General features: G+C 37.2%; 3 protein-coding genes across 4 annotated transcripts in view; 1 reads left to right on the forward strand and 2 right to left on the reverse strand.

Annotated features, from left to right (window-relative positions):
• Positions 1 to 736: 736 nt before the first annotated feature.
• Positions 737 to 14992, reverse strand: C12.2 (von Willebrand factor A domain-containing protein c12.2). The gene is made up of 19 exons (XM_076323269.1): positions 14762 to 14992; positions 14602 to 14682; positions 14104 to 14513; positions 13852 to 14016; positions 7849 to 8007; positions 7545 to 7775; positions 7266 to 7478; positions 6430 to 6590; positions 6068 to 6350; positions 5044 to 5742; positions 4580 to 4960; positions 4183 to 4334; positions 3592 to 4021; positions 2763 to 3517; positions 2354 to 2664; positions 2037 to 2288; positions 1442 to 1836; positions 1136 to 1374; positions 737 to 1055 (listed from the first exon to the last, which is right to left on the reverse strand). The coding sequence occupies exons 1-19, from the start codon at positions 14868 to 14870 to the stop codon at positions 938 to 940; spliced, it is 5544 nt and encodes a 1847-aa protein (XP_076179384.1). The 5' UTR covers positions 14871 to 14992; the 3' UTR covers positions 737 to 937.
• A 617-nt stretch (positions 14993 to 15609) lies between these two features.
• Positions 15610 to 21325, reverse strand: LOC143152816 (3'-5' RNA helicase YTHDC2). Its single transcript, XM_076323355.1, has 8 exons — positions 21173 to 21325; positions 20516 to 20739; positions 20053 to 20246; positions 17880 to 19971; positions 17416 to 17802; positions 17089 to 17339; positions 16679 to 17019; positions 15610 to 16595 (listed from the first exon to the last, which is right to left on the reverse strand). Exons 2-8 carry the CDS (start codon positions 20710 to 20712, stop codon positions 16584 to 16586), a joined length of 3474 nt encoding a protein of 1157 aa, XP_076179470.1. The 5' UTR covers positions 20713 to 20739; positions 21173 to 21325; the 3' UTR covers positions 15610 to 16583.
• A 225-nt stretch (positions 21326 to 21550) lies between these two features.
• Atp8b (ATPase phospholipid transporting 8B) overlaps positions 21551 to 23351 on the forward strand; it is a 97487-nt gene continuing 95686 nt past the window's right edge. Inside the window, exon 1 of one of the 2 annotated variants that reach the window (XM_076322742.1) lies at positions 21551 to 21669. The gene's annotated coding sequence lies outside the window, so the exon portion shown is untranslated. The remainder of the gene's footprint in view (positions 21670 to 23351) is intronic. The other variant, XM_076322741.1, reaches the window with a different exon arrangement.

Here is a 23351-nt window from a genome sequence, read left to right on the forward strand (position 1 = left end):
TTCGGAAATGATACGTGATTTCTTTATACGAGGTGGTATTATTTTTGTTTTTCACAACCTTACTTTACTGCAGTTTTTATGCAGTGGAAAGTAGTTTGGTAAAATTTTTACGGTAAAAGAACTTGAATTTTGTTACATCGGATAAATACGTCACTCGTGAAGATATATTAAGGCACTTTTGAATCGCTTCGTGCGGTTTCGATTATCGTCGGTACATTTCGTATCCTCGTCATTAATCGGTTAACGAGAAAGGGATACAATTTTTTCGTGCAATTATCATTACTTTTCTGCGAATGTATAAAACGTTGCTACATCTAGAATCGTGAACTTATTTAACGATGACGTATGAAATTCGGGTTTCCGTGCAAAATTAATTTGTCGAAATTTATGTTGGAATATTCGAAGCGTAAAGCGTTTACATTGAAAATACATTAACTCCAATCCATACTAGCGTAGCCATACCAACCCACGAAAAATTAATATCATTTTCAAACCATTATCGTATTATTTCCTTTGTAATCCTTATTAAATATTTATTGATATACTTCTTCAAAACAAATGTAAAAGGAAATAACCAGTTTTAAAATATTCATATAACAAATCAACCGTCCAATCTTTTTAATTAAAAATTTAGGTACAAAATAAATTCTACCACCTATTATTATTAAATAAATCGTAACTTTAATATGTTTAACTATTAGTTGTGAGGATAAATAATTTCAAATTCATACAAAAAATTTTCGTATAATATCAATTACAATACAATATATATATATATATATAATGATAAAATTTAAAGTATATTTATATTTACATAATTTACAAGCTATACATTTATAGATTGCAGATATAAATTCAATATACATTATAATACATTATGTGCTCATTTATCATTATAAATAGTTGAAAAAATTGTACAATTTACCAGCATATGATATCAATTGGAACGCGTAGTGCTTAGCAAAGAAGCAGCAAATATTTGTTGCAAGATTCGAGGTATATCCTTAAGGTCCATACAAACGAACGCTCTACCTGAGGGCATCTTCTTGGTTAATCTACAAATTCGATATACATGTTCTTACTTTGATCTTCAAGTAAACAATTGTTTGGTCAACGTTAGATAATTTATGCCTACCTAACTGCTTGGTCGCCCAAGGATCCGATAAATATGGCGAAAGCGTTTACATCCGGATTCGACATTAGAATGTTTGCAAATCGTTGGGGCTGAATACCGTAACGTTCCAAATTCGCATCTGACAATACAACAACAATGGATTCGTCAGTATCCTCCTTCGCGAGACTCGCGATTGCATGATGAGTTGCCTCCAAGGTATTATCACCAGACATGCAAAACTGCGAGTGTGCGTGCATAGTCTAAAAGAAATTATTATGTTCTGTAAATCATGGCGTTTAATCAAGGTGGTTTCTTAATTCTCGTTACCTTTATTACTTCCAATCTACGCTTATTATCCGCCGGTGGTTGAGTGTGTTTGACGAAACCAATATGATAGTCCTCTCCTGAATGACCAACGATATCGTACTGAAATTTTCCTTCGTATCCGCTAAATGCTTCCATTACCATAACACAGGCTTCCATCTCGCGATCGAGACGTCCATCGTATCCATTAAACCTATACATGCTACCAGATACATCCACTACTAATTTCAAACGCTTTGGCTTTGATGGTGGAGTACCGAGCTCAGGTTCTTTTTCTGCTCGCCTTCGATAAATCGTTTTTTCGCCCGCTAATCCTTCAATTAATTTAGTATCGTCTAACTCGCCGGAAGTTTGATGTCTACACCATTCGCGCTCTTTACTTTTAGCCTGCAGACTACCTACAAATAAAATTAACAATAAATTTACAAGAAAGTGAACCAAATTTCAAGGTGAAAGGAAATATTGTGTAAAGTACACTATGATAGTGTATTTACTATTTAAATAACTTATACACAAAGTATTCATCAATTTAAATATGATGTTATCAAAGTATCGAATGTCTTAGCGAGTAAATAGACAAATAATGATTAAATATTACCTATTATGTTTCTTAATGCTTGAACCTGCTTCTGAACAGGATTACTGAATTGAGAATAGAGTTTATGATCGTATTCGTTCATTTTAATATCCTTTAAGCGTTGCTGAAACGCTTTGAGACCCATTTCCCTCGCAGCTTTTTTTACGTGTTCCGGAACAGCATTCTTTTCTTCGTCGCTAAGTTGATGCACCGTATGGCCCGCATCCAAACGATAAGGTCCACCCTTTCCGCCAAGACCTGCTGTGTCTCGTCCTAAAATTTTTATTAAACGAGTAAGTCGTGGTGAAAATTCGTGATACAAACAATGTGCCCTATACCTCCGGTTCCTCCGGCCCATGTGTTTCCACCAACATGAGGTTCGTTCTTTTCATCGATTTTTCCATGTTTGGGGCTACTAACGTCCAAGCCAGAATACCTCTCTTTCGTAATTTGCAATCTTTCGTCGTCGCTTCCTACCATTGTTCTCCAGGCTCCCAAAGATTTTTCAATATTCACCAAGGACGTTTCCCAAAGTCGCACACATCCAGCCGCGTCTACCGTTACCAAATTCTGATTCGATGTTGATGCAGCATATAAAGGATAATTATTTGCATACAACCACTGGATCATCGGTGATACATTGACTGGTCTAAAAATTTAAACAACAATGCGAACGAAGTTTCCATTAAACAGTCTCAATGCCAGAACAATTGACAAATATTTTTCAATTCATATAAAAACACTCACTCCGGTATGGGTACGTAACGCAACTTATGGTTCATGATATCAACGATTTCCAAATAACCAGTGATTCCAAAATGTTTTCCATTATTAGGAAAAACATCATCAGGCACTTCATCGGGTAAAACTGTTCTAACTATTTCTCCACTTTCCATAATGATAGGTGACGTGAAGCTTGTGCTTTTCTGACTCCTTGGCCAAAAATGAAGTTCATTGGTACTATCTAAATCAGGAAATCCGACGGCAATACTGGCATAGGTACTATCGGTCACTATCAGTCTGTTTGGAGAATCAATCTTTTCTTGCAAAGCCGCACTAAGCACGCTAGTGTGCAAATTATTCGTTGTGCAACTTAGAAAGGAGCCAACTTTGAAACTACTCTCGCTATATTCTTCCAGATATTGTAAAACGCTTGGACACGGAAACGAATCGTCGGATTTCTTTAGAATATAATTATTTTTTGACGTATCTTGAATCAACCATTTTTTCTCTGACGGTAGCAAAACCGACTCTACGTCAAACGGTAAATTAATGGTATAAGCAGACATAGAATGCAAATCAATTACTTCTATTTTGTCGGAATTGTACGTATAAAAAACGATTTGATTATGAGATAACGTCAAATCGGTCTTCATCTTCCAGAGATAATTTTTACTTTTGAAGGCATTTGATATTTTACTCGAAGCCATGTTGAAGAAGGACGATAATTGTATTTGTCCAGCAGTCCCATTATTTAAATTAACCAACAACAAAACATTACTCTGAAAATACATATTCCGATGTAATAAGTACAAATCTTAAAGGGAAACCAATTCTGCATAAAAAAAACACTTACAGTTTCTTCGTGCAGCAAAATATTGCGATCGTTATCGCTCGATATTTTGTACATAGGTCTGTTACCCCTTTCAGGCTTTATGAAACTTTTAATCACAGTTTCCTGAATTGTATCAGAGTTCGGGCTCATGGTAAAGATTTTTAAAGGATTCGTCGTAAGAATGTGAATTTTATCATCCGTGTCATCGCCTTTCACACCTTTAGTAACCGACAAAGCTGCAACTACCCCGGTTTCATCGATTGGTATAGACCAATAATTTTGTAATTCAGTGAACAAAGTTGATCTAGCTTCGATACGATCTAAAGGCAAAATATTCTGGGTCAAACTGACGGGCGATTTTAACTTGATATATCTTTCTTGGACAGGCAAAACTTCTTGCTCGTTCAAAATATTCCAAGTGGCGTAAATCTTGTTTGCCGGTAAAGATATTCTGCAAAGGAAAAGGAAAAGTGTAGTTCCACTGCTTATGTTCGTTTTAATATGAATTTGTTATATGAAAATAAAAAAACGCATATCCAAATCAACTATCACGTTTATTCGTACGTAGTAAAGATCGTTTTAACAAAATTTCTTTACAAATAAATATCTTACTCTTTCGCTAACGCAACGTTGGTGGGACTTGTTCCAATAGGAATCCCATGTTTATGAAGAACGGAGACTAAAGTATCGAAAACCTCTTGACTGTATCGATCGAAATCGAATACATTTCGCACCACGTTAGCCAAAGACTCCTGAGGAAATTTCTGAAAACAGACAATAACGAGTATCAACAGCGTGAAACGTTACGATGTAAGTCAGTGACGCGATCAAAAATTTGAAATAAGAAAAGGGGAAAAGCCCCAAAATTTATAACGCTACCATTCACCGTTTTCTTTCTATTCGGTGAACATACAAATAAAATATTTCAATTCTTCCATAAAGGAGGACACGTGTTCCCTTACCTCTCTCCGGTTACCGATACGACAAATTGAATCTTAAAAAAGCTCACCTCCAAATGTTTCACGATGTTGACAACTTCTCGGGTCGAATACGGATAAGAAACCAAACCTTGGTCGGCCATATTTCTCAGCTCGCCGAAAGCTTTCACCAGCTTGAATATTACGTTTTCGTCCACGTTCGGTCCGTATTGCTTCAAAAGTTGAATCTCGTTCTCGATGCTCGGATTGTCGACCGCGTGCGTGCTGAAGAGATCGCCCAGAGCTCCGAAAAAGTCGTTCCCCAAGAATGGAAAACCGGGCCTGTTTGCCAATACTATTATCCTAAAGTCCGGGTGAAGCGATATGGTATTTGAATTCCGTGCGACGGAACTTGTAGAGGGAACGATGCGTCTACCGTCCGACAGTATCATTTCCCCGGATTCGACCAAAGTCTGGAAACGAAAAAGGTGAACGAGGGTATAGAGAGAGGAGACACGTTTGCATATTCGTTGTTGAGAATCGCGCGGGTGGGTACCTTTAAAATACAGGTAACGTGGGTGGGAGCTTTGTCCGCTTCGTCGACGACGAGCACGTGGCCCAATTTAACAGCCTGAACAAGCGGCGAGTCTTCGTACACCACTTTCCCATCCCTGACCATCGGTTGTAGAGTCAAAGTTTGCACGGTCGTGTCCCTGTGAAGTTGCACGTACTCGCGCGGTCTGTTTAAAAGCTGCAACAGTCTGTCGACAATTTTGTTCTTGCCGACACCCTGGTTCCCCACCAGCAACAGATTCTGCCCTAAACTGAAGTCCTGCAGCAAACTCTCCAAGAGAGCGATGTGCTGCGGCACATCGTAGAACAGAATGTCGGGTACTTTCGTTAAAGCGTTCGTGGTGTATCGATCGACCACCGTGTTTCCAATTTGCACGGTGTCCCCGATAATTCGACACTCGATGTCCTTCCTCACCGCGCTTTTCGTTGAAACAATACCCACTCGTTTGCAACAATCTTCTAGGGCCTGTTTCGCCACTGCCGGCAAGAAACGAGCCATACAGGCGCGTTGCACAGCACCGTGGGCATCGTCCGTGTGAAATTTCTGCATTCGTTCCGCTATTCTCAATAGTTGTCTCGTGCTAAGGGATCCAGCCAGAGACTGCAGAGTCGAATCACCGGAGGATCGTAGCACGTGCGCCAGTTCTAAGATCCTCGACAACGCCTCGCACGGCTCCCCGTACTGTAATAACGTAAGCTTTAGCGCGCGAAAGGGACGTCGTGACGTTAACACTTTACCGACCGGTAGCCTATTAATACCGGTCGTTTTACTACCCTGTAATAATAGAAAACGAACAATATACACAGTAGCAACGTCCAAACGTGTAATTCAACGTTTCTAGAGACACAATGTACCCGTACGTTCCCGCGCGACTATCCAAACTGTAACAGAGACGATGTTAAGATTTATTCGAGAGTGATCGATGACCGGTGAGAAGTGTACAGGATGTTCGATCTCTACCGATCGGTAAAGTGTTAATACTTGGAACACGAGACGATAAAAACACCTTCGATCGTACGACGTGAAGTTCCTCGGATTTAGAGAGCGGTCTCATCTCATGGAAAAGAAACGAGCTTAGCAACTCCGAATTTAACCACTGGCCCGAAGAATTATTAATTATCGGTGACTCCGCCAGAGCTATCATTCTGAAGGATGGATCGATACGCAACACACCAGAATCCCGCAAATCCGCGTCGGACTTATTGTACTCCCGCTTTATCTCGTCGTAACGATCGGCCCTGAGCAGTCTTTTGCCATCGTGCAATTGTAACTCCCGATCGTGTTCCAATCTGGAAATTGAATCGCGTTGAATCGTCGGAACACGCCGCGAACATTTCGTCGAATCTCCTCGCAACGAAATTCAGATACCTGTGCAATATCGCCAATGTACTATTATGGATCCTGTTGATTCCATCCAGTACCACCATTTTCCCGTGGAGAGCCGCGTCGACCAGTGGCGAATCTTTCCAAACGGTGTCACCGTTCGACAGGGTAGTTCGTTGTTGTATCAAATCCCTAGAAGTCATGTCCTAAGAAAATATTTCAACCGTTTCAAACGAGTTACAAACGATGATCTTCGACGTCGTTCATTCCGCGATCTAAACGACTTTTTTTTTTACACGATTCACGGTATTTAAATTTATTTTTACGAAGATCCGAATAAAGTGCACTACAATCTCGTAAGCTTTCCCGTGATGTATTACGAGTAATAAAATTGATACCTCTAGTCTGGAATACTCCCAAATTATGATCGATAGAACTAATATTCTATCTTACGTTATCGTGATTATCTCACCGGAGAAAAATTTTCATAGAAGCCTACAATACCGTTGTTTTTACACCGTACGATGTACAAGTGTTTGGATAATTTTTTACCGTAGTTGCGTTAAATACGACACAGAGAAGACGAACATCGATTCAAGAAAAAGACAATAATTGGATACTCGATGGATCGATAGTCTAAGAGCTGTAACGTATAATTACTATTAATTGTTATAATTGTGACGATTATATTAATTGTACAACGATCCATACTCGAGTACGAGGTACACGACTCTCCAAGAATCCCGGTTCGTAATGTCGCCAGTAGTAGAATCGTTTCTGAATTCCAGGGAAACTTTCTAATAATATTCGTTTAAGGAAATTACTATTCTCCGCGCGAGAACAACTCGAGGGCAAATTAAATACAAATACGTAACACTTGCCTGATAAAGTACTACAGGTTCTATTTCGTAACCCAATAAATCAGCCAACGTCTGCACGGTCGTGGACTTCCCGCAACCCTTTGGGCCAATTAGACACAAGTCCGAAACCAAGTGCGATTCCAGCATACTCGTCAACAAATTATTCTGATAATTGGTCTCTACGTATTTATTATTTTTCACATCGACATCTGTCGTTTTGGTACCGCACGGAACCTGTTCAAAAAATATACGTTGAAACGTGACATCGTTTAACCTTTGTCTGTATCGGTCATCACTTACATTCAGCGTTGTCTTAACGTTACCGTGTTCAATCGTCACGTTCAACGAATCGTTCGTTTTTTCGTTTGCGTTTACGCGTCGTGCGATATTAGAATGTTTCGTCGATGCATCCAAAATATTAAAGGTTCGAAGTATATCCTCGACCGCGGTCTGCCCCTCTTTACCCAAAAACAATTTATACGGATAGAATCTATAAAATACGTCGAATACCGGCAGGTGTGGACACTTATCCTGTAATAATACGCACACATTGACTCAAAGTTTCGTTCGGTGGACGATGTCTACAGACAGAAGTGATATTTACCATTATAATAGCAGCCAACGTTAAATTATCTAGGGGAAAGTCTGGAAGACCCAAGGATATAGCCTCTTGCGTGACCAAAGCGTGTGCGCACGATAATAATTGCGACAATTTCGCGACGTCTACGTCTGGAACTAAGTTTCTCAAAGTTTCCAACTGATCCTAAAATCGAAATAATTCCCATAAAATAGAGACCTATGCGAACGTTTCTAACGTGATTTTGAAACAACGCGAGAACTTTCTTCGCGCTTAATTCTGTTTTAACGGTGCAGCGATATTATTTAAACGTTTCAACGTTTCGACGACAAGTGCATCGGTTATGGGACAGGTCGAACGGTTCTTTCGATTTTCGAGAAAATGCTAATAATTCGCAACGTCCACTACTCTGAAACGAGCGAAGTTGTAATTGCATTACTTCCGTAAAGTATCCGCATTGTTTCCGTTTTGGCCGAAAACCGCATATCCCGCATAATCGTGAACAACCGCACATTACGGAATGTTACACCACGATTTGTTTGAAACAGTCCATCCGAATGATTAGCACCAAGAGAGCTTTCCAACGTGCGCCAAGCACCGAGGATAACTACCACTCGGCACGGAATCCTCGAGATAGCTTACAGATTTCCATCGAAAAGTTTCAATTGAGCTGCATTCTCAGACCCATCGACGCGATAATCGCGGTTTCCTGGGAAAATACGATTCCCTCAACGATTCGTGAAACACTTCCGTAAAAATAAAGAAATTTCAATGAAATCAATTCCACTTGGATCGTTTCCTCTTTCCCCCCCCCCCCCCCCCCCACTTTAAATTTATCACTTCGTTATCCATTCCCCGCAAATGGAAGCTCGCATTTTTTAACGTAATCCGATCTTTACGATTCTATCCTATCGTTTATCCGTGAAATATAACTTAGCGTGCTACGTACCACGTGCGATACGTGGATATTTTAAAGTTTATAAATCTCGATACTCGAAACTATCCTACGGGTGCACGGTAGTAAATAATAATGAATTTTAAACTACGAAACAGCAAAGTTGTGGTACATTTTACGCGGTAACTTCGTGTTTGTACCGAGTGGCTCGAAAATTGATTACCTCCAAGTGCTGTAAGATAAACTTGTCCATTGAGTCTTTTTCAGGTATCGATACGTAGGGTGTACGTATACTCGTTGAAGCTTTTAAAGCACACACTCCGTAAAATTTCCTCCGCGAATCCTGCACGAATCTATCATTTCGAGCTTGAATCGCACGCTGAAGTACGATTCTTCGAAACTTATTCTATCGTTTCGATCGCGCTCGTAATTCGAAACATTAGAAAACCTAACGAACGCTCGCAAATGTACCAATCGCGTTACAATTAGCAATCCGTACGACTATACGCGATGGCACAGTAACTAACGGCACCCTAATTTTATTCGAAACTGTAACAGCTATAAGGACATTTCTCAAATAAAATTTACATTACACGAAAGAGTTACTCTAAACCGATTCTATCTACGAAAAGGTAATTTTTTCGACAAATTTACTTCGAACTGTCACAGTTTCGTGAATAATTAAACTACCAACGTTTAACGACTCCAAAACTTTATATGCACAAATTTCATAATTCACAGATGTATTCTTTAATAGTTGCCAGTTAGTATCGAACCTATGGAACATCTATTCAAAAAATTAATGAAAAGTTAAATTTAATAAAATAAATCAAATTCTCGCATCGAACGAAGTTCGTGTAACGTTAATGAAATGTCTGTAAAACTCAATTACACGCTACGCTTCGACATCGCGTTTAATGTCACTTGCGATTACTTTTAGAAAACGAACGATTTAATAGAACTACCGCAACGTCGATTAACTGTAAACTTTCTTGTAGAAATCGCAGTTTAAGATAAGATCAACACTCTGTTCCTTGTACGTAGCGATAAATATCATTGAGTGACGAACTTTTACGAACTTCTTGAAATACGTCGCCGAACAATTACGGCATTAATACCTTTGTTCCGAGATACTGGCACGCGATCCAAAAATTCCCATAAACCATCGAAGTTCAATGTACCTGAGACTACGAATCGAGCATTGCCATACGAAGAAAATAATAAATTATAGTCGGATGTCTGGACAATCGGTATTCAAAGTTTAAACTATTTTAACGCGACCGAGTAATACAAATTACACTGTAAACTATTATCTCCGTAGAAACAAATTGTATCGATTATAAAACAATGCAAGTGTATCGTTTACGATACACACCTATCGTTTTCAATTCTAATTACGATATAACAATTGCGATACAACAATTGCGTGTGAAAATATAGAAATCTATCGATCGAGCTAATATCGAGACGAATTGTGTTAATCGACCGATATTAATCGCTAAAATTGTACGTACACGGACATAAAACAAAATTCATAGGTGTAAAACAAATTTATCTTGCTAACTAAATAGCGTGACGCGTAATTCTACGACACAATATCGAAATCGACGTTTCGTTAGGAAACATCGTTTTAAAACGACTTTTACAGCTTGCTTTCCAATTACGTTGACTCTTTAAACGATCCTTACCGGGACCATTATTATTCACCATTTCGAATTTGCAAACATTTCCGGCGCTAAACGTGCAAACTCGTGGTTCGCGACGTCTCGCGCCGGCACCAATCCCCTTTATTTCTTCACGCGTCGTATAATGGATGTTGAATTGACTCTCGATAAAATGGGATTTATCACGATGTATCGAGCGTCGGTGAAAAGTAACTTGCGCAAATAACGGTCTATTGTAACTTCGATCGACGAGTCACCGTGAAAATGTAGAAACACGATTTCGAGAGAAAATTCGATCGATTCTGCGCGCGTGGATATTGAAAAACAATACAGCGTACGAATCGAAACACGCGGACACGAATATCGTTCGAAACGCGTAATTGGTAAATACGATTCATCGTATCGGATCGGGAATCGCGTTTAAAGCTACGACTAAAATTAAGATTACCTTAAAATGAGCATTAGGAGACCGAACGCGATTTCTCGATCAGCAGGAACCTCGCTACCATGCGAGAAGCATTAAAACGTTCGGTATAATCTACGTCGACTTATAAAACAGTTCTTACGGATGAGATTTACACGTGGAAATCGTGCCGTGTCACGCTAGAAAGTAATCTTCGTTTCGAAGACACGCTACGCGTAAAAAGTTTCGTAGGAATTACGGAAAAACTAGGGACGTTGAACGGGGACGATTGCTCGTGTATTCCCGCGGTTATTGGTTGACCAACGATTCCTGGGACGACGCGTTCTCCTCGCAGCCGAGACTCGGCATCACGATGTGCAGCTGACGACGTCCAGGCGGTGACCACATCGTCGAGACTTTTTCTTGCGTCTGAACCTTGATCCCCGATTGGCTATCTTTCTCCGTTTTCGGGCGTCTCTTCCCGCGATCCGAATCGCAGAATAAAAGATTCGCGGCCGATTCGTCGTGTTCGCGACACTCTTCCCTGTACCTTATCTTGGGTAGTTTCTTCTGCGTCGCTTTGTTCTCTTCCCTAACGATCTGTTCGCGATTACGTTCTCTGTGTAACTTGTAATTCCGTACGATCAAGCGCGAGGAAATCCTTCTTTTCACGGGACTCCATTTACGTTCTTCGTCGCGGGGAGAACTGCCCACGGAGTCGTCACCGAAATCGCGACTCGAACCTCTCCCGGACAGGTCCAGCCATTGGAGCACCCTTTGGAACAACGGATTCCAGAAAGTGTCGAGAGTTCCGCCATTCGTTTGTATGCACTCCATCGTACGCGGATTGGAATCGAGCGGCGAGTCGGTCGTTCTTCCGCGAGATTCATCCTTGAAACTCGGTTTATCGAGACGGAGGTCGGTGTCACGTTTGGTCGTTCGACGATCGCGCGAATCCTTCTTCGCTCTCGCGTTGTCGTCGGACGAGGACTCACCGTCTGTACGATAGGTCGACATTCGAGGATAAGGGGGAGCGGAGAATTTCCGATACACCTGCGAGGTGGTTTTGCTCTCCGAACGGTTCTTACCGACGACCACGTGTAAATCCGCGAAACAGCTGTTCAAACGATCCAGGCCCGAATCGGGCTGGCGATAGTCGTTCCCGTAATTTTTGTTCCTCGAGGCGCGGGAACGTCGCCGTGATTCGGTATCGAGCAGTGGATCGTCCGGTGACAAAATCGCGTGTCGTATACCGTCTACCCAAACGGTGCGAACGGATATCGGTCTCTCCGAGGACGACCATATAGGCATTCTTCGTCCACCGGTGGAAGAATTGAAATCAACGCGCCAACGTGCACCGATTTCGCACAGGGCTCGAGAAACTCATCGCGAATCTCTCGGAACGAATGTAAATCGTGTTTATACCGTTTGATATCGTATTACGTAATGTTTAATAATATTAAAAAAAAAAAGCGTCTCTCGCTTTTCGCGCTCTTTGTCGTTACGATTCTCGTGTGCGAGTATACGCGCGAGAATTTCGATTATATCGCGTAGTTGGTAGATTTTTCAGCGACACGATGTGTGCGGACCGTTTCACGTTCGTCGAGTTCCGACGTATCGACTCTCGGCTCGAATAGGAGGACAAACAGGCGTCCGCTGTTCGGAACACGCGATCCAAACTGCGATGACTGTGACCATAGCGCAGCGACGAACCAGTTTATATAGGAAGGAAACGAGCACCGGAAGGGATGGCTCACTGGAGGGGTTGGTGCGACCTCCGCACCCCATGTCCGATGGTACGTCGTTGCGTTCCCATAAATCGGGTAAAAGTTCAGCGTGTGACACGTGCCGCTGTCTTCGCCGAGCCGCGGTAGTAATTACCGAGCATTGTCACGTGAGACTTGTGCGTGGTTCGAAATTGCTACCGTGAAACAAACAGAAAGTGTCTTTGGTAGAATTTTAACACGACTTTGGAAATTCATTCGGCGCACGAAACTAATGAGAAATTGTTACATATGGAAATGTTTTATATCGTCCGATTTATTTTTCTATTTCAAAGTGGTCTTTGGTGCTCCGATTTCGTTCCGCGGTGAGTCGAATCGAGGCAAAATCAATTGACCGCTGGAGACCAATGTGGGTAGAACCCCCACCGTACTTCTATTTTCCCGCCTTTTTCGTTTCTTGGTACGAAACTGTAAGTACACGCTCTCGAACATAACGGCAAGCTACTTGGATATTTACGCTCGCCACTTGGAGATCTCGTGTACGATCTTGCTGACTTTGATTTGTGAACGCGTTTACAGTGTCCCGTGAATCATTTTAGTCGGTTCTATTGAAAACTGCAGTGTATACGAGATACTTTCTGGTAGCTCATTTTTCGGTATTTGGTACACAATTATTGGTAAAACGTAATAACGACTGCAACTCGAAGAGAAAATCGAATGCAACAAATATGAATTTTTTTTTATTATTATATTTCGTGTCTTGGACATACCTTTCAAATTGTGTTCAAATTTTATGAAACGTCTGGTACATAATGTATAGAATACTTAATAAGAAATGTAGTTCTACAGAAAAATGATTATATGAATTAGATACTCACGATGTATTATGTTACTGTATAAATAGTTTGCGAATATTTTGATTTTTTAATAATAATAATAATAATAATAATATTAATAATGATGATGATAATAATAACTATAATAATAATAATTATTATTATTATTATTATTTTAATAATTATTATTATTATTAAAGTATAAAAAGCGAAAGATATTTGTACAAACGTGTGAATTGACTATGTATTTTAATATACAGATGGTATATGTTTTTTTCATTCGACGTAATAAAATACATCCATTGTTCATAATTTTCAAAGAAAAATTTCAACGGTATACTATAATTAACTATAATGTGTAAGCATTTAAAACCATAAATTTCTTAATCCGCATAATGCTCGCACAGTATTATCTTTGAATCGAATAAGATGCTTTAGTATAAATTAAAATAAATACGATAAATCTTTCAAGATAATTTTACTAAATTTATAATTTAAATATACTCACTTTAAAACTCAGGGGTGGGATATATCGGGCTTGAAATCTAGATCTAAGAGGAGGATCGAGCGGATGTCCAGGATACCGTGGTGATGGTAAACCTAATGCGATAACTCTGAAGTCTTCGCTAACCCGAACAAGCCGCCATGTGTCTAATTCTTCTCGACTGTGCATCTGAAACGAATAATCCATAAATTTTAAACAAGTTTATAAAAAGCAGCAAAGTGGTAATGTCGAACGATTGAACATATATATCAATACCTCGAGTAACTTGTCGTAACGCGATGCAGGAATAAGAAATCTGCCATCTTCTAAATGCATTTCACGATTTTCTAATAAATTATTTAAAACAGGAAGCACATTTCGTTCAGCTTTCTCAACGCCTTCGATGATAAGAACTCTTCCATTTGTGGCGGCTCTCACTGCACTTTGATCATGATAATAAGCAGTGCCACCTTTAATTTCTCTTCTTTGTTTCAAATCTGCTTCGGTCGTATCCCTCGAAAGTGCAATAAATTCTAGTTCACGTCCTGTAAGTTCGAGAAACGCTAAAGCTAATTCTCTCCTTCTAATTCCTGGACCACCCGTTAAAAAAATATCTTGAGATAGAACATCCTTTTGAAGCATCCATCTTAAATGTTTCAGTGCCTCTTGAGTAGATGCCTTTAACACTATTCCAATATTAATCAATTAATTAGTCTCTTTTTTTATAAAATTATTAAAACTTAAATTATACGGAAGAAATTTTGTTTAACTTACAATATTTTCTTGGTACGTATTCAGGATTCTGTGCCGATGTCACTCGTTTTGAAACATCACCAATGGTGACAACTACATCGTCTACAATAAAAATATAGTAATTAAATCCCAACGATATCTCGTTAACATTGAACGACAATTAAACTTTCATTTTACTTACCTGATTTACAGCGTATAAACATTGATAGGTTAGAATAAACTACTTTTGTTTTCTCTAAAACTCTTGACGCAGTTGACACGCGACGAAAATTACAAAAAACGAATGACATTGTTTAATTTAATTTTCATTACAAAACATTATAAATAATATACAATGCTCTATAAAACTCAATTTTTTTAGAAAAAATATATTTAAATGTTGAATACTTTAACGCGATGACGAGTATCGTATAATTTATTACGTTTTAATGTAAGAATAAACATTCTGAGATTCATAACGTTATTTAATTAATACTGTTCAATTAGAAACCATATTTAAAGAAAATAAGAAATAACCTAAATGTCTTAATGTGGTACTAATTTAAGGTTATATACAAATTTTGAATCACGTCACTTAAATTTATTAGCTTGAATGAATAAAAAAAAGTTATAAAGAGAAAATGATTATATTTTAATGAAAATCATAAAAATTGCTTTATCCAAAACTAGTAACACATACTGCAATTTATAAGTATTCGTTATTAACTTTTTCATAAACATGCATAATTTTAATTAAAAAATTACAATACAGATATGATACACCAGTAAATGTTAACAACTTTTAGAAATATTTTCATAGTACACGTTGCGTCATTCGTGTTACCGCAAACAGTACAAAGGTCATTTGAAGATAATGACTAGACATTCCTACTAATGTTCAATAAGAAAGAAATTAATAAATATTTATGGATTACGGTATAACTCTTTTATTATCACATTGAAAATTATTACAATAATTCTAAAGACTATGTTAGTATCAACATATACCTTATTGCTGCCTAAACGTTTTACTAATAGCTTCATAAATTAAATCACTATATAGAAAATAAACAGTCTTTCTGTAGTTTATCGCTTCCAGAATATTTAAGATACAAATAAAATTTGTACTTGACGTTGAAGATTTGCAAGCATTAAATTTAAACAAAAGTATTTTTCACGCCATATAAATGTTTTATATTGCGCTTTAATAGTAATAAAAAAAAATTTGTAACAATAATAAAAATAAATGATAAACTGCTTTTAATTCTTTTGTTTAACTTGCTTGCAAATTATTATTTTTCTTAAGTGCGATTATTCTGTATAGTACATCATAACATTAAGTACTTTATGCACAGTATAAAATGTAAATAAATTACTTAAGATTAATAACTATACAGTATATCACATATTTTAAAAGGTACAAAGATCTACTATGATTCCTACATGTCGTTCGTTCTACACTATTTAGGCAGTAAATTGGAAATGTGAAGTAATTGCAGAAAAGAGCACCTTTACAAAAAACTAGATGTCACAATAAGCCATGGAGTTATGTATTTGTTTATCTAACATTAATTCTCATTACTCATCAACACTGTGTAACATACTTAATTCATGTATGTGAATGCTTTTGTAAAATCTTACAAAGAAAACTGTTATGTGCTTGATATTAATTTAGAATAGTCAGAATTAGTATATAATAAACAAGTGATATGTATAAGAGATACATAGTGTAATTAAACATATCATTATTTTTTAAATTTCTCAAGCAAGGAGAAAATGGATTGACTTCAAAGCTTTTTCTAATACTGAGTAAACATTTGAATGTAACTATGGATGTCTTACGATCAGTGGCAATTCGTTTCTTTTACCCTGTCTATTTCAAACGCAATCTATTCAACTTTCATGAAGTTTATCTAAAAACAAAAATACCATTGCGATTTTGCAACGAGTTACACATAGGAACCAAGAGAATGAAATATTTCTTATAAATTACAAATAATAAAATAGTCTTCTTCTATCCACATTTAAAAATTTCTCTAAAAAAAAAAAAGAGTACATTTTATATTAATGTACAAATCGTTAAAAATTAGTATAATGTTCAAAACTTTAGAAAATTTACCTCTACAAAGTCATCCGTTCTTCTAGCATTGGCAGGGTAATAATCAACAATTAAAGGACGTGGTCTTTGACCAATACCAGCTGGTTGTTGTAGTCCACACGCTTGTTCTTGATTTGTAATTACACTTACTATGGTAGATACTACCTTTTCATCTAGTTGTGACATAGCTTTGTTCGGAGTTTTCATACGCCTTAAGAATAAGGCATTCCACTTTTGTCTTAAATGTAAAAAGAATCGAGCAGTTTCAGGATCAAGTTTAAATACTATCCAATCGTCGAGTTTGAAAATTGTACCCTCATTACTTTCATCAACTTCAGAATCTGACTCACTTTCTGGTACAGCTACGAAGCAACAATAGTATGAAAATCTTCAAAGAATATTAAAATAAATGATAGTACAGTATTACTTACATTCAGCTTCATAAATTACATCTACAGATAATCTTGTTGGACCACAGAACAATGCTACTGTTAATGGATTAACTAAAGTTACCATTTTAACATGACAAAAACGCCCTGTACGAGTCATTTCTTCATAAAGTAACCAATCACAAGGTATAGTTTCTACATTAGCTGCGTGTGTCTGTGCAGATGTCATTCTAGGCGACTTTGGATAATCTCTTAAGGTTGATGATGGATGGAAGAATACCTTCACCTCTTTTCTAGAAAATGTAACATTGGGTAAAAAATACTACATTATGCAAAAGTATCTACAAAAATTGGAACAAAATAACATACTGTGTTCGTAATTGTAAGTGTTCTCTGTCTACCCTTATTAAATTTGGGTATGAGCCAGCAGTTAAAGCTGCTTTCACTACCGCCCAATTTTCAGAATTAGAATTCAAGTCTCTAATATCTCCTGGTCCCCTCGCTCTAACAAATCCAGACGCACGAAGTTGACCAAGAAGTTGAGTACGCATCCCGACTACCATCTCCATTACAGCAGCAGAAATAAAATTTTGATCACAAAATGTACCTTCTTTGCCGCTTGCACGTGCATTTTGCCAACTTTGAAAAGCACGTAACACCGCCATATGATCAGAATATGTATTAGTTGCAAATCTCTTACGAGCTGCAGTAGCAGCTCGTTTCTGCGATGGCTGTGAAGGTAACAGAAAGGGGTCCCTGAAATTTATTGTTCGATATAACATTATTTTATTTTATAGAATATGATTTTAATCAGGTAATAAAATTTCACTTACTTATATGCTAAACTGCACACAATAGTTAAGATTGGATCTAAGCATTTCAAAACAACAGCATAGAGTAACATCTTTCCAAGTCGTGGTTCAATTGGTAAATCAAGTAAATGACTTCCTAGTTCGGTGAGATCTTCCCACGGATCTAGAGCATCAATAGTTTTCAGCAATTGAACTGCATTTCTTGTTACCATATTGGAGGGTGGCTCCAGTGCCCGATCCAAAAATTCTGCAATGGGGGTATTTCCCGGAGCTAAATGTTTTGCATATAAGCATAATTCTTGCAGCGGTAATCTTAAAATTTCTGGAGTTTGATAAGGCGGCATACTGTTGTATTGAATTGAGGAGAATAAGCGGTAACAAGTGCCTTTTCTACATCTTCCTGCTCTACCCATACGTTGTTTTGCACAAGCTTGAGAAATCCAATTAGATTTAAGTGTGCATACTCCTGATATAGCATTGAATGACTTTTCTTTAACTTTTCCCGAGTCAATGACATAAACAACATCGTCAATCGTAATACTTGTTTCAGCTATATTTGTTGAAAGAATAATTTTTCGAGTTCCTTGTGGACTTGGTTTAAATACTTCCTTTTGATCAGATGTTTGCATTTTCGAATGAAGCACATATAAATTATACCATAAACCCTGATTCATTATCTTTTCTTCGTTATTAATTTTTTCTCTCATAGTCACAATATCATCGTATCCTGGTAAAAATATTAAAAGAGAACCAGCAGGCATTTTCAAATGAATATGTAAAATTAATTGTAAAAGAAGATCATAATTAATATTGTCATCATTAAATGTATGATGATACATATCTAATAAAAGTTTATCCTCCTCTGAAAGTGAAACATCTTTAGCATGTGTTATTGCATCGTCTTGCAATGCACAATCATACGTTTTCATATATGCTTCTATTAATTCTGCACATTCAGTTTGATTCATCTTTCTTGCCCAATCTAACGCAGTCCATTCATTGCCTGCACGTAAATTTAAATTAGCACCGAGGTTTAAAAGTTGCTCGGTAGTATTTATACATCCTCTACCCGCAGCTACCATAAGTGGTGTTACAGATGTTGTGGAATGTTGATAATCTACTGAAACATTCTCAGAAAGTATGAAGTACAAAAGTTGCGCAAAATTATCTTCGCCACCACGTAACCAAGCATCGGAAATACTTTTATCCATTTCTTCTATTAACCAAGGTTCTAATTTCACTTTTTCTGGAATAGGTTCGTTTTGTTGAGCTAAAATCGGAGCAGGCAATAAGCATCTGTCACTCATAGCATGCGATCCAGATTGTTGAGGTTTATATTGAGTCCAAGCTTCTAAAAGTTTACGTTGATCCTTTTTATTCATTAAGTCTTTTCTCTTTAAAAGCATTTCTTTTGTCATGTAACCAGTTATTTTTAAAATATCTTCAAGATAATACGTATCCACATCGAACAATCTACCCAAAACATTAATAACGGCGCATTTGCTAAAATATTTTACAAAAATGTTGACATCAAATGTAGCGCTCATAAGTATAAGCTTTAAAGATCTATTTTTCAATAGTGCGTCTTTCAATGCTATCAGAAGAAAGTCACAAAATCTATCGCGTTCATGAACTTCGTCTACAATAACGTGTGTAACGGTACTTAAAGCAGAATCACCCGCCATAAGAGTTCTGAGCAATACACCATTTGTGCAATACGTTAAAAGAGTTTTTGGAGCAACTCTACTTTCTAGTCTTATTTGATAACCGAATGTTTGGCCAATTGATTCATCTCTTTCAAATGCCACTCTTTCAGCTACAGATACAGCGGACAGTCTTCTTGGCTGAGTACAGATAATTCTACAAGGTTGATGTCTCTGTTGGCAATGCTCAAGAATAAACTGAGGTATTTGTGTCGTTTTACCAGTACCTGTTTCACCACCTATTATAACCACTTGATTAGCATTTAAAGCATTAAGAACATCTTCCCTAATGCTGAAAATAGGCAATGATTTACGAAAATTTAATACATCGAAATTGGTTTTCAGTTGTGGTATTTGTGGCACACTGTTGTTTAATCTGCCCATTGCTTTAGTATTTGTATTCACTGAAACTAAAGATTAAAGAGTGCATAATTACTTTTGAAACTAAATAAAGTGTGTATAATAAATATATATTAAAACAACATTGATACCATCTGTATTAAGAGGTCGTTCTCGTTCAATCGGTGGTAGTAAATCCTGGCATTCTTTATGATTTAGTGGAAAGCTTTGTAGTAAATTGTAAATACTTTGTTGCGATGCCTTCTGTAGTTTTATTACAGCATCAGCTTGAACTATAGTTGACCCTTCCCTCTTATATACCGTTAAACAGCGATTTGTACCTTTACTGTTAGGAAAAAATGTATAATTTTCATTATAATAAAATTGAAATACAGTCGCTTCTTTTATTATGTCACAATTTCTTTCTCTCTCATTGTGTCACAAGGTAGACAATAATCAACTGTAACTGTATCCTTGTTTACTCCTATTATTCTTTACTTTTTCATCAATACAAACATAATTTGAGCAAACCTTGTTTCAAGAGGAGATCACAGCCCAATGATAAGCTAATAACACAATGAAGGAGATTATAATATATATTATTTGTTAACTTACCCTCTACTTTTGGATTTTAATCCAAGTTCGTTCGCAAGTTTATGAATGTATTCCCTTTCTCTTGCTGTATACGACGATGGAAACTCTAATTCTTTTTGATCCGCAGTTTCCAATAACTTTTTTAATGTTAAGTTTACAGCGATTCTGGTATCTTCTCCAGTAAAAGGAGTTCTTTTGTGACAATTTTGACGTGACATAGTGTATATTAAATTAAACGGTTATATCTGAAATACAGAATAAATATTGAAATCAAGTTTTTTCAAATTTATTTTGTGCAATCAATGAAATTATTAAGTATGTTACGAATAACCGAATAGCTGTGTCAAAGTTTTTATTTTGTCTTTACTTTTAACATATATTATTTTTAAAGTAAAATATAATAAATCTCACAAACAATACTTTAAACAGTAGATCAAAGATGTTTTAAAACCAACAATGACCTTGATAAACCTAATAAAACAAATACATTTGAAACCGTAAATTGCTTAAGTTTTGCATAACAAAAACACGTCATGGTAGAATTTATATCACAAACGACATCGATCATAAGCACAATTATTTGAACACTTTCATCCGTCAAACAACACAACGATTCGAGAAAGATGTACGTATGTTTATGATAACAAGAATAAGATGCCAACACATAATATATATAACCTTGTCGAAGCACATTAACCTTTCAGCGAATAATACTATATGTTAAAATCTATTAACGCATTAGTAACGATAGATGCTGCAACATCCGTGAAAGTTTCTGAATATTTTTAATAAAAATGCACCACATCCAAATATCGATCCGTGATAAACACAGACAAATGGTATTTACGTCGCTTCGACCATTAACTCCCCCTATTTAAACGAACAAAGTTACGCGTAATAATTCCGGTCGATAAAAATCGCATTCTACTAAGTCCACAGCCGAGGATGTCACAATGTTACCGATTCAAACGAAAAATTAACAAAGTTAGGTTAGTCTGACAACAGATAGTGTTTCTGTCGTTTTCACGAGAGATCCGCAAAACAGTGAAAGCAGGTACATGGCCGATGCTGTTCCAGTAAACAATATGGCCGGTTTAGTTTGGTGCGCGGGTTATGTCGTCCCTATCGTATTTTGCGAATGTTTACTGCGCTGCATCCGAGATTAATAGTTTTCGGTAAGTGTGTATTTCACAAAGAGTACATAATTTTACGTAAAAAAGTCGAACGAACACATTTCGCGACTGAAGACTTTGTAGATGAAGATTGACGATTACCAGTGTGGCTTTCCGTCAATTACCGTCCGACCGTGTCCGAAGATATCGGTGAAATTTTGACAAAGATTTTCGATTCAGTCTCCGTAAAGCTCTGTTACCCGTTCGCGCATCATACATATTTTTAAGCACGGAAAAACGTCACGTGTCAAATGGAAGATCGTTTTACGAAAGTTGGATGGAAACGGGAGAACGACGGACGAGATTGTGAATTCTGCATTGTTAAACGGTATCAGCTTTTCTTTCATCTTCCTATGCGAATTGTATTAAACTGGCCAACCTATCGTTGTCCCGCGTCATTCGTAAACTTGGCCAAGGTTCCAGTTTTCGATTGGCAATCTTCCTATGAGTCCGCGATAAAGATTAAACTTCGTGACAACATAAGCGAAGCAACAGGTTTTTTGTTGAGAAACTGCCGATGACCTCCCGTTTCAGTACTCAACAGTACACTCATGATTCTCGGACGTAATTGCCACATATATGTTTCTCGTTCACTTATTTAAGAAAAATAGAAAACCCGAATGGACACAGCTTCGACAAAAATTTAATTTTCGATCGAAACATTTAGTCGCGGATATGAACTAAATTCTGAACGAACAATTAAACGAGAGTATATTGCATGGTCACTGAAACTGATGTGCAATTGTTTGGAGCAATGTTATTCTACGCAATTATTTAAATTTAGATTTATCAACAACATTCACTATCTCTTAATACAGGATGTCTCAAAATACGTGGTACAACCGATAAGACGGGGACTTATTCATTGTCCAAAAATAAGTTGACATCGTGAAATATTTTTCTGTACATTAATAACTCTCGTTACCGAAATAATCGATTTTGAAACTGCGTAGGAAGTGCGCATATTTTACCAAAACTCAGTTTAATGGTTCACATTGCTAACGTGTTTGTATATACAGATAGTAATTTATAACCAATTAGATATTTTTCAAACAGGAATGCCGAGAACAGTTTGTAATTGAAAGAAAGACTTTTATTGAGCACTAACTCGAAACATTACGGAGCATGTGTATAAACACGACGGAAAACACGCGAAATCGAGAATTACAAGTTTGTCGCTCAAGTGCGCGCGTATCACGTGTATTTTCAACATCGATTATTTTTAAAACGAAGCTTCGTAAAAAAAGAGTTTTCGTCGGCATTTTCGCTTTATCGGTTCGAAAGAGATTCTCTCTTTTCAGATTGTACCGTATATTTCGGGACACTGTGAACGTACTCGTCCATTGAAGCGAAAAATTGTAATAAATACAAATTAAATTTTTATGCTTTAAAGTCAAAAATGGTGTTTGGCACCTGAACAATGAAAGTGAGGGGACTCAAAGGTCAGACTTCTAGAAATACAAAACGACACGAAAGTGTAGAACAATATAAATACAAAGTGGGTCACAGTCGAGAAGGAAACACGGAAGTGATTCTACGGCTTAAAATAAGTCGAAACGATACTACACATTTTTTTTTTTCGTATGGAGCTTCATTTTCGAGTAAAACGACTTACGGGAGTGCCTGTCGAGTGCACGTGCACTGAGAACGGTCTGACGAATTTCATTACAGACACTATTATGACT

The sequence above is a fragment of the Ptiloglossa arizonensis genome, chromosome 11 (assembly GCF_051014685.1).
Source record: "Ptiloglossa arizonensis isolate GNS036 chromosome 11, iyPtiAriz1_principal, whole genome shotgun sequence".
Taxonomy (NCBI): Eukaryota; Metazoa; Arthropoda; class Insecta; order Hymenoptera; family Colletidae; genus Ptiloglossa; species Ptiloglossa arizonensis.

What these genes read in the sequence shown, in the direction of transcription:
- LOC143152816 (XM_076323355.1), bottom strand. Translation starts at nt 20,712, where the DNA reads ATGTCACGTCAAAATTGTCACAAAAGAACTCCTTTTACTGGAGAAGAT. An exon ending in GTGTGCAGTTTAGCATATAA is followed by an intron (nt 17,803 to 17,879) that starts GTAAGTGAAATT and finishes AATAAATTTCAG; the next exon opens with GGACCCCTTTCTGTTACCTT. An exon ending in CACTTACAATTACGAACACA is followed by an intron (nt 17,340 to 17,415) that starts GTATGTTATTTT and finishes TACATTTTCTAG; the next exon opens with AAAAGAGGTGAAGGTATTCT.
- C12.2 (XM_076323269.1), bottom strand. Translation starts at nt 14,870, where the DNA reads ATGTCATTCGTTTTTTGTAATTTTCGTCGCGTGTCAACTGCGTCAAGA. An exon ending in CGTTGGCTGCTATTATAATG is followed by an intron (nt 7,776 to 7,848) that starts GTAAATATCACT and finishes GTATTATTACAG; the next exon opens with GATAAGTGTCCACACCTGCC. An exon ending in ACATCGTGAAACATTTGGAG is followed by an intron (nt 4,335 to 4,579) that starts GTGAGCTTTTTT and finishes GTCTGTTTTCAG; the next exon opens with AAATTTCCTCAGGAGTCTTT.